This window comes from Centrocercus urophasianus, unplaced genomic scaffold (assembly GCF_019232065.1).
Source record: "Centrocercus urophasianus isolate 14NV4802_14NV808 unplaced genomic scaffold, USGS_Curo_1.0 seq_10, whole genome shotgun sequence".
Classification (NCBI taxonomy): domain Eukaryota; kingdom Metazoa; phylum Chordata; class Aves; order Galliformes; family Phasianidae; genus Centrocercus; species Centrocercus urophasianus.
In genome coordinates, this window is record NW_024884142.1 from 66,652,464 (window position 1) to 66,667,907 (window position 15,444).

Genomic DNA, 15,444 nt, shown 5'->3' on the forward strand with positions numbered 1-15,444 from the left:
TACAGGACAGGGATTAAAGAGAAACTTTATTTCCTTAGGAAGCAAGGCAGATCATTTGCTAAAGGTAAATGATTTTGTAGAATATATGAATTTACAAAATACCTAAACTAATGTGGACAAAGACGTGATCTTTGTGGGTTATAAATATCATGCAATAAGGAAATTCAGAATGTCCCAGGGAAGTCTAAAAGGGTAAGTCAAAAAAGTATTTGCAACATATGAGACATCTTCAGGTATACGTGAGGGGTAGAGGGTGCCTCATTGTCCTGTCTTAATGGCTCTGATTGAATGAAATATTTTCCACTGTTTATTCGTTCCTTAGAGATGAAATTTTTTCTGTGCTTCCACAGAAAAGCAAAATATCTACTCTAGCAGCAGTTCAAATTAAACAATCCTCCTGAAGTTGAGTCTTGGCAGAGGTGAGAAATTGAGTCTCTCTATTCAGGATGCCCAAGACCATGGGAGCAATTTCTTATGTTAGCGCAGAGGTAAATATAACAGTGGTAGTTTTTCTGGCTTGCTCTGATGTTAATCTTCAGGTCAATAAGAAAAATTAATAACTGTAGGGCTTATTTGTTCTACTTGTTTTAGAAGTATTCAGTCATGAATGCTCACACTTAATGCTTTCTCATTGTAACAGGTGAAACAGCTGGTACCTCAGAGGGATCAATCCTTGCAGGAAGAACTAGCCCGCCAGCATGCCAATGAGCGCCTGCGTCGCCAGTTTGCTGCTCAGGCCAACGTCATTGGGCCATGGATCCAGACCAAGATGGAAGTGAGTATCAGACACTCATGCAGAAGCTGATGAATAAAGTATTTTATCATTGGTTATCTCTGTGGTATGTACAAGGCATCAGCAATGTCCGTGGTAGTTTGCCGGCTGTTTAATCACAAAGAATTTAGTACCTGTTGATTCTTAGAGTTGTAACATTGTATGAGTGGCACCCTTGATGGTTAGTAGGATATGTAGCTTTGAAAAAAATATGACTAAACAGCTATTTTGCCTCTGCTCTTTACAGAATAATATTGGGATCACCAGCAACTCAATATTAACTCCAGAAATAAATGAGTCACTTTTTTTTTTTTTAAATGAGTTTTCTACAGTAAAGTTTGTCATCTCTGTATGAAGATTTTATTACTTTTGCTTCTTAGTCTGAAAATATTAAATATTTTTGTGAATGCAAGTCAAATTAGAAAATCTGAAGCTTACATTTTGCGTGGTGGGGGGGTGTCTCTTTGTAGGAAATTGCCCGCAGCTCTATTGAAATGACAGGGCCTTTGGAGGACCAGATGAATCAGCTGAAGCAATATGAGCAAAATATCATTAACTACAAACACAACATTGATAAACTGGAAGGAGATCATCAGCTTATACAAGAAGCCTTGGTGTTTGACAACAAACACACCAACTATACTATGGAGGTAAGCATTTCCTCTGTTTTGTACTTGTTAGCTCGTTTTGCTGTCTTCTTCCTTACAACTGCATTCCCTGATCTGAAGACATGGCTATGAAGGATGAGATTTGGCAGACTTTCTGATAATACTGTGAAACTTTTTTGTCACGCATTTTGTTGTCACGCATGCTGATGAGAATGGCCTAATGCAAGACTGAGACATAAGATATTTTTAAGAGCCCTTCCTGGGTCTGGTAAAGGTGGAACAGGAGTTAAGTGCTTGTTAGTGGAATGTAATTGGCTTGATTTCTCCTCTGGTTTGCTGCAAACAAAAAGTTCAATTGAAAATATAGCTCATCATGACTTGTTTTCCTTCAGATAAACAGTAGTGCAGTAGTGGATTTTTTTTTTTTACTTTTTTTTGTTTGTTTGTTTGTTTTCTGTGACAAAGCAATGTTTCATCTTTACTAATTTGCTATGAGAATTTACAGTTTACCAGTGAAGGTCCCAGTGCTGCTGATGTGTAGGAGGACAGTTGTTATACACACTCATGGGAGATGGCTTCTCTGTTCTAAAGAATGCTTTCCATGTTTGCAAAATAACTTGTGAGATTATTTACAGAATGTTGGAAAATGTCTGAAATTGGTAATGCAGGAAACAATGTTGTTTGAATACAGCCTCTAACTAAAGTGAGATGACAGAAAGTAACAGCACTGAAGTCCAAGTCTTGTCATTGAGAATAAACTCAGGGAACACTTCCTTATAGTAAAAAAAAAAAAAAAAAAAAAAAAAAGTACCCATTTAGAAACCAGTTCCATATTTTCCTGAAGACTTTTTAATGACCTGAGTTATAATGTATAGTTAGTGGTATGGATAAGGCATCACATAAGTATTTGGAGCGGGTTTTTGCTGACTGTATTTTTCATAGTTTCAGAAAAATGTATTTGACTATTTAATGAATCAGTCCTTTCTCTCTCACAGCATATCCGTGTTGGATGGGAGCTCCTACTTACTACCATTGCTCGAACTATCAATGAGGTTGAGACTCAGATCCTCACAAGAGATGCCAAGGGTATCACCCAGGAGCAAATGAATGATTTCAGAGCATCGTTCAATCACTTCGACAGGGTACAGTACTCCTGCTTTTTCTCATCTAGCAGTATTCATTGTTCCTAAAAGCAAGCCTTTTTCCATTCCATATATAATCTTAAAAATCTGCTAGTGCAGTAACAATGGGCTATTTAAAAAATGGTTATAAAGATCACTTAACAAAGTATTTACAACCTTACAACATCTACAACATTTTTACATGAGTTAGATCTACTAGCTCTGCACTCACAGGAACACCACCTTCAAAACTCAGTCCACATTTCAGATGCTGAGAAAAGATTACCATAATCCAACACTGGGCCGCTCTCTTTATTTCAGTATAGATTCCTGTACTTATCAGACTGTGATTAACCCCTAAGTTGCATTGTTATCATGAGTCAGCTCCTTCAAATTATTTCAGGATGTAGAAAATGCTGTTGTTTTTTCTTTCCCACCAATATCTTGTCCAGCTTTATCCAAAATGGTTACCCATACTTGATTGTTGGTGTGTTGGACACTGACAGTGATCATTTAAGTATATTTTAGAATATTCTTAACTGTTCTCACGACTCTGCTTTTTTGATGAAACACACAACTATAGAAAAGGTTAGCCACAGAGGAACAGGGGATGGATTTTATGGGAAATCTTACTGTGATTCTAGTGCAGCCTTTTTGTATAAGCTGAGGAAGCTGAAGATACCATTACAGAAGCAGAAGTAGCTTTCTTGGGTGGAAAGAAATATATTAAATGGTTTCCCCAATGCACTGGAGCAGATGACTGAGAAATTGGAATGATTAAAAGCAGAGTACCAGGTCTGGATAAATTACACATTAGTATTACAACCTCAGCAACCTGGGCCTGAACTGTAAGTTTAGCTGCACACCTCACCTGCCCTCATGTCAGACATAATCCAAAGGCCTTAAAAATAAGGTAAACATTAAGAGAAGGATGCTTTGCATATCTTCCCCCTAGTATGCTCCTCCCTACAGAGATTAGAAATTAGTCCAGGAGGACTTCTGTGCTGTCGTAGTAGAACAACTACATTCTTAAAAGGATGATGTAAGTTTAAGAAAGGAAAAAAATAAGGTCTAAAACCACTCGGCCTTCAAGCTTTCTGTAAAGGACAGACAACAGAAACACTAAAAAAAGAGAAGCTTATACTTATTAAATTGCACTGTAATTTAAAGGGCAGATATGACGTGATCTGCACAGGCTAGAAAGAGACACTGAGCAAAGATGTCTGAGAGGAGCAGGCTTGTTTTTCATTTTTGTATCCTCCTTGTTCCATTGCACACTTGAAAATTTATTGTCAGTGAATTAAGAAAACCTGGAATGCTTCAGGGATACTTCATAGTGCACAAAATAATGAAGACTCTAAACTCGGAAATTGGATAGAGAGGGCAGGAATTGATTTTTTTTTTTTTTTTTTTTTTTTGGGGGGGTCTTTATCACCTCAGAGGAATGAAGCTGAACATAAGCACTAACATGAAAGTACTGACTTCTCCCTGTAAAAAAAAAAAAAAAAAAAAAAAAAAAATTTTGCGGTTTATTTAAAAATTTTTTTGTTGGTAGAAGCATTTTTGTATACCTGACGTTGTTTAACAAATACACTGAGAGAATTAGTCAATTAGTCTGCAGTTCATATTGATGGATAGCCAGAAAAAAATTTAAAAACTAATGCTGTCCTTGACCAGCAGGCTTTAAATACATAAGCAGAACAGAGTCATTTTATGCATGCTATACCTCTGACTTCTATGGTGGCATTTCTCCAGTCTTAATGTGTGTTGAGGATGTCAGCAAAATACTACTGTGCAGAGAAGCTCCCTTCTCCATTGTAAAGAAGCCATATTAGTACACATAAACCTAACAGTTTTTTATAGAGTATTTCTAAAGACAACTTGCTTTAGTTATAAATTATAAATCTGAGGAAGGACGCCCTTTCTTCCTCTCCAGGAAAGCAAGCGAATAACATGTATGTATGTTTTTTTTAGTTGATAATAAATCATGGGGCTTATTTCTATACTTGTTAGTTCTTTGAAAGATAACTGAGTTATTTTTTTAAATGGCTTTTACATCTTGAATATTTTGCAAGTTCTTGTTTGGGGCTACATGCCCCTGACCCCTAAAGTACACTGAGAGAGGAGGCACCATGCATTGAAGAATAATAAGGGCAGAAAGAGCTTCTGTTTCCTTCAGTATATCCACCAGCACAGCTATGCTAGTACAAAAAGCCATTAAAAGTCGTCTTGTTAAAGTCAGATGGTGAGTCCATCATCTCCCTCGTGGTAAGGAGGCAGCTCTCTAGGATCTTCTCTTTTCATTTGAAAGCTGACGCCCCAGAAGTTATTCCTGGGGGTGTTGCTGCAAGGTAACTCCTTGCTGGAGGCTATGCCTGAAGGCACAGTCTAGGTGGAGGTGTAAATGTAAATCTTTACTGATGCTGGTATATTTCTTCTCTTAATGTGTTTGCTTAGAGAAAAAAAAGAAAGTGGAACACAATGGCTAAATCCCAGCAGTTTAGAAGTGTTCAAAATGGTGCATAGCTGAATAATGGTATGCAGACAAATTGGGACATTGAAATAGTTATATTATCAGTCACTGACTTTCAAGTCTTTGAAGTAGAATCCTTTTTGGGATTCAGGATATTTAGTAGATTCTAAGAAAAATTGGATAAAATGTCTGCAATTGCTTTGCATGCAGTATCCTACCAGCTGTTGATATATTCTCCTATCTATTTTTGGCAAACTACAGATTTTAAGTAGGAGTCCTGCATGCAGAACAAGAGCATCCTGCCACCCTTTATTTTACTAACAGAAAAAACAACTTCCCATTAAAAGAACCACATAATCAAGCCTATACAGGTCAATTAATATTCATGAAAATGAAGCACATGTGGAAGATGTATTACTTTCACTTAAAATCCCACTTTTTTATATAAGGCCACATATAATTCACACAGGAGAAGGAAAGGTTCTCTGGGGACTAATAACAAAACAAAGTGAGATTTCAGTGTTTTAGTTTGTATTGACAAGAAAAGATAAACGAGTCAATTATTTAAATGCTTTACAATGATTATTTCAGTACTTAATGTTGGTTTCTAAACAATGGAAAAACCATTTTCCAATGAGTAATCCATTAAAGGGTTTTAGGGATCACTTAACCTAGAATTTAATAGGGACTCTTTAAAATCAGTTTTCAAAGCAAAATTTATAGATCATTACGAACTGAAAATAAGTTGTCAGGTATAAATTTCTTTTGAATCTAGGCAATAAGTCAGTTGTTCTTTTATTTGACATATGCACATTCAGTTTCTAAGTAATATCAGATCAAGAGAGAAGTAACAGTGATTGAGTGTGGAAAAAGAGTGGAACAGACTCAGTGATCTGTTTACTGCATCTCAGATACACTGTATGGCAATAAAAAATGCAAGCAGCAAACGGTAGTTCAGCAGAATAAAAACTGCCTTATAAGCAAAAGCATTAAAAAAGTAGAAGAGGCATGATTTTAACATTGTAATTGAAGTCAAGCTCCTCTTCCACTAAGGAAAAAACTAAAGCACGAAACTACAAAAGTTTCACATGTTTTAGGAAATTAATTGCAGTAAGTTAACATTACGTTTCCATTAAGTTTATAAGCATATGGTTATTAATAAAAGTGTAGAATGTTCTTTACTAACCAACTAACCTGGTCTGTGATTTTTTTTTTTTCCTTCTTTTCTTTTACCTTCCAAATGCATGACGTGTTATGGGATGCTAGGATGAATCTGACAATCTACATTCTGATGAATTTAAAGCCTGCCTCATCAGTCTAGGACAGGTTGGAAATGACCTGCAGGTAGAAGAAATTGATGTTATTCTGTTTTCAGATAGGTCAATACAATAGTTTTCTATTATGAATTTAAGCACCAATGTATACAGCACAATGCTTTGAGAAGATCCTGTGCCTGGGAAGGCAACTGAGTTAAATGAACTCTCTTTCAGCATACGTTGGAGCCACATTTCTCTGACTGCATTTCTAACATTTTCCAGGCTGCTTCTTTTAATTGATAAGAGACAGCTGTGGAGAACTTTTGGCACCCAGACTTCTGTCCATTTTCCTTTCCTCAGACTCAAAACAAGTGCTGTACTGTTCTCTCCTTATTTAGGATGATATGTTTCTTTCTAAACCACTGTATTACACTGCAAAACAGAGGAGATGTTTATTTACCTTATTACTATCATACAATTTGTAAGTCAGGAATGCTGCACGTGAGTTACTGCCTTTGAAATTAGCAATCTCCTTTTACTTCGAGTCTTTCAGTTACCTCCTCGTAAGTCTTGTAAGTGTCACCCTTTAAGCCAGTATGTTCATTTCTTTGTTATAGTGCAGGTCTTGGTAGCCCGTACTCAGAAAAAGGAAAATCTCTGTATTTATTTCTCATATATCAGCAGACAGCTTTTATCATGTACATTTCCTAGCCTTGGAGTGGAGTATTTTAGTCAGTGATACATTTCAGACTGTTTTTAACTACACTTATATTCACTACACTATCACTTGCAGAACCTTCAAAAGACATTGCATATCAGGGAGGCAGTTTGTGCATCTCCTGATTTTTACTAGTTTAGTAACAAATTTTTCTCCTTGCCTTTCTCTTTGTCTTCTCTGGTTGTGCTCTGTGTATTCCTATGTTCTCCCTGATCTCTCCCCTGACTTTTCTTAATGTTACTTCTTGTGTTCAAAATGTCTGTTTCCTGTGTGTGATATGTTAGTTACTTCTTCCTTCTCTAAAACTGATGATAATTCTGATGACCTGCTTGGGCAATGTCAATGAATACTGTTTACACTGGATCCAATTTGCCAATGGCCTAACCTCATCTCTGAAAATGACCGTGGATGCTTCAAACCTTCCCATCCATATTCCTTATGTTATTTTGGTCAATAGAGGAAGAATGGACTGATGGACCATGATGATTTCAGAGCTTGCTTGATTTCAATGGGTTATGATTTGGTATGAATTTTAAGAAACAATGGCAATTGCTTACAGTTTGTGAAATTAACCAAAGCAACACTAAAACTTATTTAGGTTGACAGAATACTAATAATACAATTTACACTAGAGATACTAGTTCCTTGGTTGTTTTTTTTTTTCCTCCACCTTCAAATGGTTAAAAAGGAAGTTAAATGTAATACTAGACAGTACAAAATTCTTTTAATTCTCACAAACTACCTTTGGGCATTGCATTTGATTTCTTTCATTGATTTATTTTATAATTTCCCCCACTCATACCAGTTTGTTTTTTGTAGCAGAAAGATCTGAGTAAGTTGAACTGTCTGGTATTTTTTTCTTAGTTCTCAGTTCAATGAAGCTGCTTGTGGCTTCCTGGGATATTTTTTCACTTCCTTGTGCAATATCTTAATTACAATGGGAACATTACTGATTTTAGGAGGGGGATGAGAAATGAAGTGTTAAAACAAGTTTAACAATTATTAGAATGGGAAAGAGGAGAAGTTGAAAAAGTTAATTGAAGGTAAATGCTATGTATTTGGGACAAATAATATTTTTTTCAAAAGCACCAGGGCCATTTTACAAAGGATGAGTAGTCACTTAAGATCCCAGATTTCACTAACTGTGACGTTTATGTTCTGAAGTCAGTAAGGTGCTTTAGAGTGTTTGTAGCCACTGCTCCTTATTGGTTCATGAGAGGTATGGGCTGTCAGAGATTGATATTACGGTGACCATCCTGTTTTTTTTGGTTTTGGTTTTTTGTTTTTTGTGTTTTTTTGTTTGTTTTGGATTCTCTGAAAGGGCGAAGCTGAGTTTGCTAGAATCATGTCTCTGGTTGACCCCAATGGACAAGGAACCGTCACTTTCCAGTCCTTCATTGACTTCATGACCAGAGAAACAGCAGATACGGACACGGCTGAGCAAGTGATAGCTTCCTTCAGAATCCTGGCTTCAGATAAGGTCAGTCATCTAGCTGCTGGCTGTAAGAACTCAGTAGCTCTTCCTTTCAGCCTTTACTTGCAGAAAGCCTTGTACAAGGTTTTTAGTAATAGTAGCGCTTTGTTTTCAACTTGTAATAGTTCAGAGAAAGCATTTACCTTTCTTCTTCTTTGGTACCAACTCTCTTAGCTGAAATGTGTACTGAATTCAAGGATTGATCTGTATCCCCTCACATCGCAAAGAGCTGACAAAATCAGACTTCTTAGACAATACTTAAACAATTTTGGTATAACTGATATATTGCACAACGAGCCTATTTCCCTACAGCAGCCTTAATTAGAAGAGAACTCATTCTGTGTTACACGACATTGTCTGGGTGTTTCAGTGTAGTTTGGCCCTGGAACATAGCCTGTGTCAACTGCACAAGACTTCACCTAATTGTGAGCCAGATCGTGACCTGACAGGGTCAGTAGGGTGATGCAATGTGGCATCCTCCCATCCTAGGAGGAGGAGAATGCTTCCATTAGGGTACGTGGAGGAGGATCCAGAATATAGCATGCTTTCCTCTTGACAGCTAGACCTACAGCTGAGTGGCAACACAGTAGCCTCTGGAGGACAGAGGGCTCCTGCTGCCAGAGAACCTATCCTGTGCTATTGAGAAATGAGAGATCAGAGCAGTACACATCTATTTGCCCAGGCTCACTCTACTGATTTTCTCATTCTAGCAGTTTCTACTGATTCTGTGACCTCAGTTATGGACCACATTCTAAATTCAGGACATGTTCTCAGCATGTTTACTGTGGAACATGTTTCGATTTCCAGATGTGTTCTCAATAAGAATTCATATGGAGGATGAATGCTGATGTCTCAGAAAAATACAGTTTTCATTATGTTGTTATTTTAAACAATGCTGATTCTGCTATCAGTTGATATGACTGCATCCTTCATATCATAAATGCAAATCATTAAGAGCAATAGTGCATTTTTCATAATGAATGCATTAGGCTGTTGAAACTAACAGGGTCTAACTGAAGACATGTTGGTCCTATCACTGCAGAAGCAGCAGTGAGGCACTCTAGGAATGAGCTCCTGCATTAGTAGCAGGCTATCCATGGCTGCATGGTACTCACTGGCTAACACACACAGTTGCACACATTCCAGACTGAGACTGGATTTTGACCTAATCGGTTTGTTGGTAAGATTGTCTCCTTCAACTCATCATTAAAGGTAGAGTTGACCAAGAAAAACACGTGGAAAGTAGGCAGAACATCTGAGCTTATTAGTCACATAATAAATATATTTTATGTCTCTGAAGAATACATACTAAATTTGTCCATCATTTCCCCCTTCACAGCCTTATATCCTGGCAGATGAGTTGCGTCGAGAGCTGCCTCCTGAGCAGGCTCAGTACTGCATCAAGAGAATGCCACAGTACACGGGCCCAGGTTCCGTTCCTGGAGCTCTGGATTACACCTCTTTTTCATCAGCACTGTATGGAGAGAGCGATCTCTAATTCTATAATTGGCTATATTCACAGTAGACACAACAAATACCACACCTGATTGCCCAGATTGCTTCTCAAAAGGTTTGACAAGCCGATTAAAAAAAGGAGTTTTACAAATGCAGTAGGTACCTTCATTGTAAAGTTCTATTACTAAAGTAACTAGTGTATGTTAATGTGTGCAGCACGCTAGATTTCTGCAATGTTGGTTTTAGGTTGTCTGTCCTATACAATGCCAGAAAATATTTAAAGAAAAAGAAAAAAAAAATAATGCAAGTTATTAACTTTGGAAATATCTATTATGAAAATAAAATGCAAGTCCTAAGAACATTGAAACTACTGATTAAGATTCACAAAATATTTATCCATTTTTTAGAATGTTTCAATGCCACATAAGCTTCTTTTAACAACGTTCATAAAACTATGTTAAAATCACGCATTTTACTTTCATGAAGCAATTTTCCTCTCATGTTTTCTGATTTTACATGCTTCTGCTGGTGAAATTTAGTAAAATGGTAAAATGAAGTTTTTCAGGGGAGAAATATATCAAACAAGTAACTACTTAGTTACTGAAAAATTAAGAATGCTATGTTTTTGTCTCCTGAAGACAGTTTTATATTCTCACAAATAATTGTAAAATAGGTTAAAAAAAAAAAAAAGGCCTGAAAAGCTGATTAAAATTGCAGGTTTAGAGTTATGTAAGCAGTGCTTTTCTCTTAAGCCTTTAACTTTTACAAGCTGAGAGAGTACTTTTATAATCAGAAATAATAGGGAACCTAATTTTATGTAAGTTGTTTTGTTTTGAAACCCTCATTCTTGTCTGTGTTGGACAGTCTTTGTTTCTTGGTATAAGAAAGCCAGTCCCATGTTGTGTTAGTGGGCAACATTCATCTCCATTCTGCATAATGCAAAATCCCATCTTAGCAAATGTATTGTGGTTGTCTTACAGCTTTAAGTGTTCATTGCTCAACTTACAGTTTGTCTTGACTTCTGCTGGTTCACAGGCAGTTCAGTCTGTATTATGTTCCTGTGCACTAGTAATTCTACTGTTTCTTTTTTTTCCATCTTGAGAAATTATTAAAAAAAAAGCAGTAACTTTTTTACTTGAATCCTACTGTCACTGAGGAAATGCAATGTAATCTAACGAAACCATTTACAAATGGTGAAATGAGTTGTGCAGCCCAGTGCTATTAAAGCAATGATGTGCCTATTAAATAAAGTCTGCTTTTCAAAACCTTATGAGACTTCTGTCATTGGAATCATCTAGTATTTTCCCCTAAGGACTTGATATACATCTGAAAAATTAAAAGAAGTTTGTCTGTGAAAGTAAGAGTTCAAAAAAAATGCTATGTGTTTCTTTACACTGCTGAAGATACATCTGAGGCCCCATGAGGTGACATGGATCTAAGAATGAACAGGGTAGTGTTACCACTGAAAAAGTTGGCATTAACACTTCTGTGCATCTCTTTTTCCTCATGCATTAAAAAAGCCATTGGTAAGTACCCAACAGTGCTTTAGTTGGGCCTTGCTTTGATATCTTTGAGTGGGAAGCATTAAAAATAATCACTCTCTGTATTATTTCACTCCTAAAATAAGCATTCTGCAGGTAAGGTGCCTGTGATGTGAGCAATTTTAAACTAATCCCAGAGGAAGACAATGACCAAGTCACTCTTCCTTTACCACCTTGTGTGGAGAGGCCAGCAGATGGCTTCAGAGGGAAAATCAAGGCTACAATCAATCACATCTCCACCAATGCAAGTGCAGCCCTGCACGCTGCCAGAAGCTACCACCTCCACTGCTGCTACTGACATGGAGCAGCATTGTTCTTTCTTGTGATGACAGTGCCTGTACAAGCAAAGTTTGGAAAGCTCTGCCTTAGAGCAATGACATTTCCAGCCAAATGCCTTTTGGGTAGGCCAAGTCCTATTAAAAAAATAAATCTGTCTATCTCTAATTGTCACAGTTTCATGCAACTAGTGGGACAGTGCATACTGATGCCAAAGATTTATTCTGTCCTCCTCCTGTTGCAGTGTGTCTGAGAGCTTTTTATTTTCTCTCACTAGGATCTACCATTCCCATAAATTCTCCTGCATGCTATTGAATATGTTTAAAAAAACAGGAAAAAAAGTTTGCTTTTTTTTCTTTCATCTTTTGCAAACTGATCCTTGAGGCTTTTGTTTTCAATTATTATCTCTTTATCTTTAACCTGCCAGAATTTCTAATTTCATTTTCCTTAGGCAATCCAGGACAGAGGAAATCCTTCCTTCTGTGAATTGAAACAAACAAACAAACAAAAAAACCAGCAGCAAAACCCAGTCGAGTTTTAATGAAGAGTTTTAATAAACTCTTTAGTAATCTTGATTATCTAGCTGAAAACCAGTAGTGTCTGGTGGATGCCTGAGTGACTGTGATGAATAGATATGGCAGACTTAATGCTGTCAGACATTAAATTGCTGAGATACTGCCCACCTGCATTTCTGATCCACTCAGCCTTAAGAAGACTGTGAACTCTACAGATTCAATATTTGGAGTACAAATATTTCCGAGTAAATAATTGGAGTAAATATTTTTCAGGAAAAAAAAACAACTAAAAGCATTCATTTATGACTGACCCCATTTGACCATCCTTCACTTCTCTCTTTTCTGGGAACTCAGGCTGATTTTTCATTAAGATATTGCTTCTTCAAGCCAGGCCAAGGGCACAGGTTGCCCAGTTGTCCTTATTTGCACTGAACAGTTGATAAGAACAGCTATAGCAGAACAAATAGTCTGTCAAAGTCCTTTTGGAATAGCTTCTTGTCTCAACGCCTAGCTGAGAGTAGTTACCCCTTTTGATGATGGTGGCATTTAACTTAAGTGTTACTCCACAGACAGAATTTGCTTTGGCAGAGGCTGATTGTTTGCCTTTTCTGAAGAAGCATAGCTCTTCATGCAACTTTCCTGTTTCTTCATAGATTACTCCTTTCTTTCTCAGACACCAGCTCCTTTCTAAGATGGTCTTTTCCCACTTCTAACAGCTGTCCTTTAGAGTTTACATTTTCCTGACTGAGGATGCTGACTTAAATCCAGTTTAGTGATCTCAAGGTTCCCTTGAATCTGATTTTGATGGGGGGCACTTTATTTCTACTTGATCAGAAATAAGTTATTCTTGTTTTATACAGAGGCAATAAACGAAGTATTGTTCCCTTTGGTCTTACATAGTATCCTTAGACTAACCTGCTGTGCCTGGAGCACTCTCTAAATTAGATCCCTTGATGGGCAGAACTGGTAGTATGCCGCTGTACATGGAAAGGCTTTAGTGCACTGTGTGCAAAATGAAGGTATAACCAGAGACTACCAGCACTTCTGGCAGTGAAATCCAGTGCTTGTGGGTAGTTCAACTCTTTGCAGCAAAGAGGGGAGAGGAGAATGGAGCCTGATTAACACTATCTGCCAGCTCTACCCTCCTCTTACCCTCCAGATGGCTTTACCCTGATCTATTTGCTTTCATGCATGTAGAAGTACAAATTAAAGAGGCAAGAAGGGGAGGGAAATACAGGATATTTTTATGTGCTCAGAGAGACTGTGGGCAGTCTCAAATCTGCTTTCTCTTATAGTCCTCTGAAGACACCTAGGAGCTCAGATCATCAGCAAAGACTCTTATTATGTGTGGTACTGTACGGTGTGCTAAGACAATCTAAAGAACAGATGGGACACAGCAATTCTCGTTGATATTTCTGAGGAATTGTCAGATCTTAGACTGCTTAATACATTGCAAACTGTACAAGTGTAAAAGCCCATAAATAAACTTTTTAGTTTTACGGGACAAAAGGAGATGCCAAAAAACAAAAACCACCCAGCACAAGTCAAAGGGAAATATTGTACATCATAGGCTACAGAAGAAGCTATTTACATTGACATTGAAAACTAAGCAGAAAATATGACCTGACTGTTGTAAGTAATCATAAGCTGTAAATATTAAGCCTTTAGAGTGACAAAGTACACTCACTTGGCCGTTCCCTGACACCTGTTTTAACATATGAGTAAATTCATATTAGATCAAATAACAAAAGAAGGACTTGTGCTAGAGCAAGAGTCCCTGTCAGTGTCTCCTGTTCATGCTGTGGTTACTGCCTGCAGATGCAAGAGGCTTCCTTACAATGCTGGGTGAGATTTAGAATCAACACCACCTGTGAGTATTTCTTCGTATCTCAAGATCTGGAAGATTTTCAGCATTCTGCTCTCCTCTCTGTTCTCCTACCTGGAATGAATTGAATGCATTAGATGAGAAGGGGTAGCAATGCCTCAAACTACTTTGGAGAAAGAGGATATTGTGGCCTCCTGTAAAAAAGGGTAAAGCAAAAGTCACGGCTATGGCTGTGATCATATGCAGTTTTCACAAAGGGATAAAATGATTAAGTCTAGCAAGTTAGACTTTAAACCAAACTGATGAATTGTGCAGTTTCAAAGTCCTTTAAAGGAAAGAGGATTGTCTATAAACACACTTTTCTAACAGTTGATAACATGCAGGACTGTTTTTCTGTGCAAGTCAGACAAAGCTAAGTAGGACATTGGTCTTTCAAGGTGTTTTACACACAAGAATTCCCTCTGCCCTTTCAGAAAATCTCTAAAGGTTTGATGTTCAATGAGAGAAAACTACATTAATAGAGGTTGTGCCCTCACTGGAATGGAGCCTTGGCTGAGAGTTGGGAGTAGTTCTTGAAGCTCCCTAAAGCTAATCATGTTGTACAGCCTTCAGGTATCCATTTTTTCTTGTCTGTTATGCTCTGTCTTCCCTATCAGTGCAGAATACACACAGTTGCAGTACGTACCTTTGTCTGCACTTCTCGTGTTTTCCTTTTTTATTACATGGCCAGACCTCCCTACAGTACTCCTCTCTTTTCATGGATCTCAAGCTGTGTTGAATACAAACTGATGTACTTGGCAGGTTGAGTGCGGTGCCATTTCTAGTGCATTCATGCTCCTGCTGCCTAGGCCTTGTACTGTGACAGCTCCCTCAACTGCTTGTGTCTGCACTTCTGAGTGAGTCTGTTTATGGTTAAGGCCCTAAATATGCCAGTAGTCTTCAACTGCCCTGAGAATCCTCACTCCTTGCTTGTGCTATGTTGTGCGTATGCTGTCTTGTATAGTCTGTGAGACTTGGCCTTGGTCCCATCCCATGACTATGGATTGTCTGTGTAGCGTGCACTGGACCATTGGCTGAACCTCCTAGGATCATTGGAATTGCTATTTTTGCTTGTCTACTGCAGAACTATGTCCTTGCCTGTGAAGTCACTGCTCCTGCTTGCCTTCTGCTCCACAACAAAACACCTCTGAGCTCAATGTTCACCAGCTTTTCTTGGGGCACATGTCCAGCTGTGTGTGTCCTGAAATACACACTGGCCCTATTCCTCATTTTTTATGCTATCTTGGGGTAGCTGGCAAGCCTGCTTCTTCCTCTCTCTTTTATTGACTTGATGTAGACGCCTAAAGACTGCTACAAAATGTTATGATCATATGAAACCTGTAGCAAACTAAAAGCAGTCAACACAGCTTT

At 37.8% G+C, this 15,444-nt stretch overlaps 1 protein-coding gene across 3 annotated transcripts in view; it reads left to right on the plus strand.

Moving 5' to 3' along the window:
* Nucleotides 1-11,147, plus strand: part of ACTN2 (actinin alpha 2) — a 63,950-nt gene extending 52,803 nt beyond the window's left edge. For 2 of the 3 annotated variants that reach the window (XM_042819787.1, XM_042819796.1), the window contains 5 exons: nt 641-775; nt 1,243-1,422; nt 2,376-2,522; nt 8,270-8,428; nt 9,762-11,147. In XM_042819787.1, the coding sequence (XP_042675721.1) occupies nt 641-775; nt 1,243-1,422; nt 2,376-2,522; nt 8,270-8,428; nt 9,762-9,920 (780 nt within the window). In that variant the 3' untranslated portion in view covers nt 9,921-11,147. Of the gene's footprint in view, nt 1-640; nt 776-1,242; nt 1,423-2,375; nt 2,523-6,240; nt 6,319-8,269; nt 8,429-9,761 lie in introns of all 3 variants that reach the window. The other variant, XM_042819805.1, reaches the window with a different exon arrangement.
* Nucleotides 11,148-15,444: the final 4,297 nt, after the last annotated feature.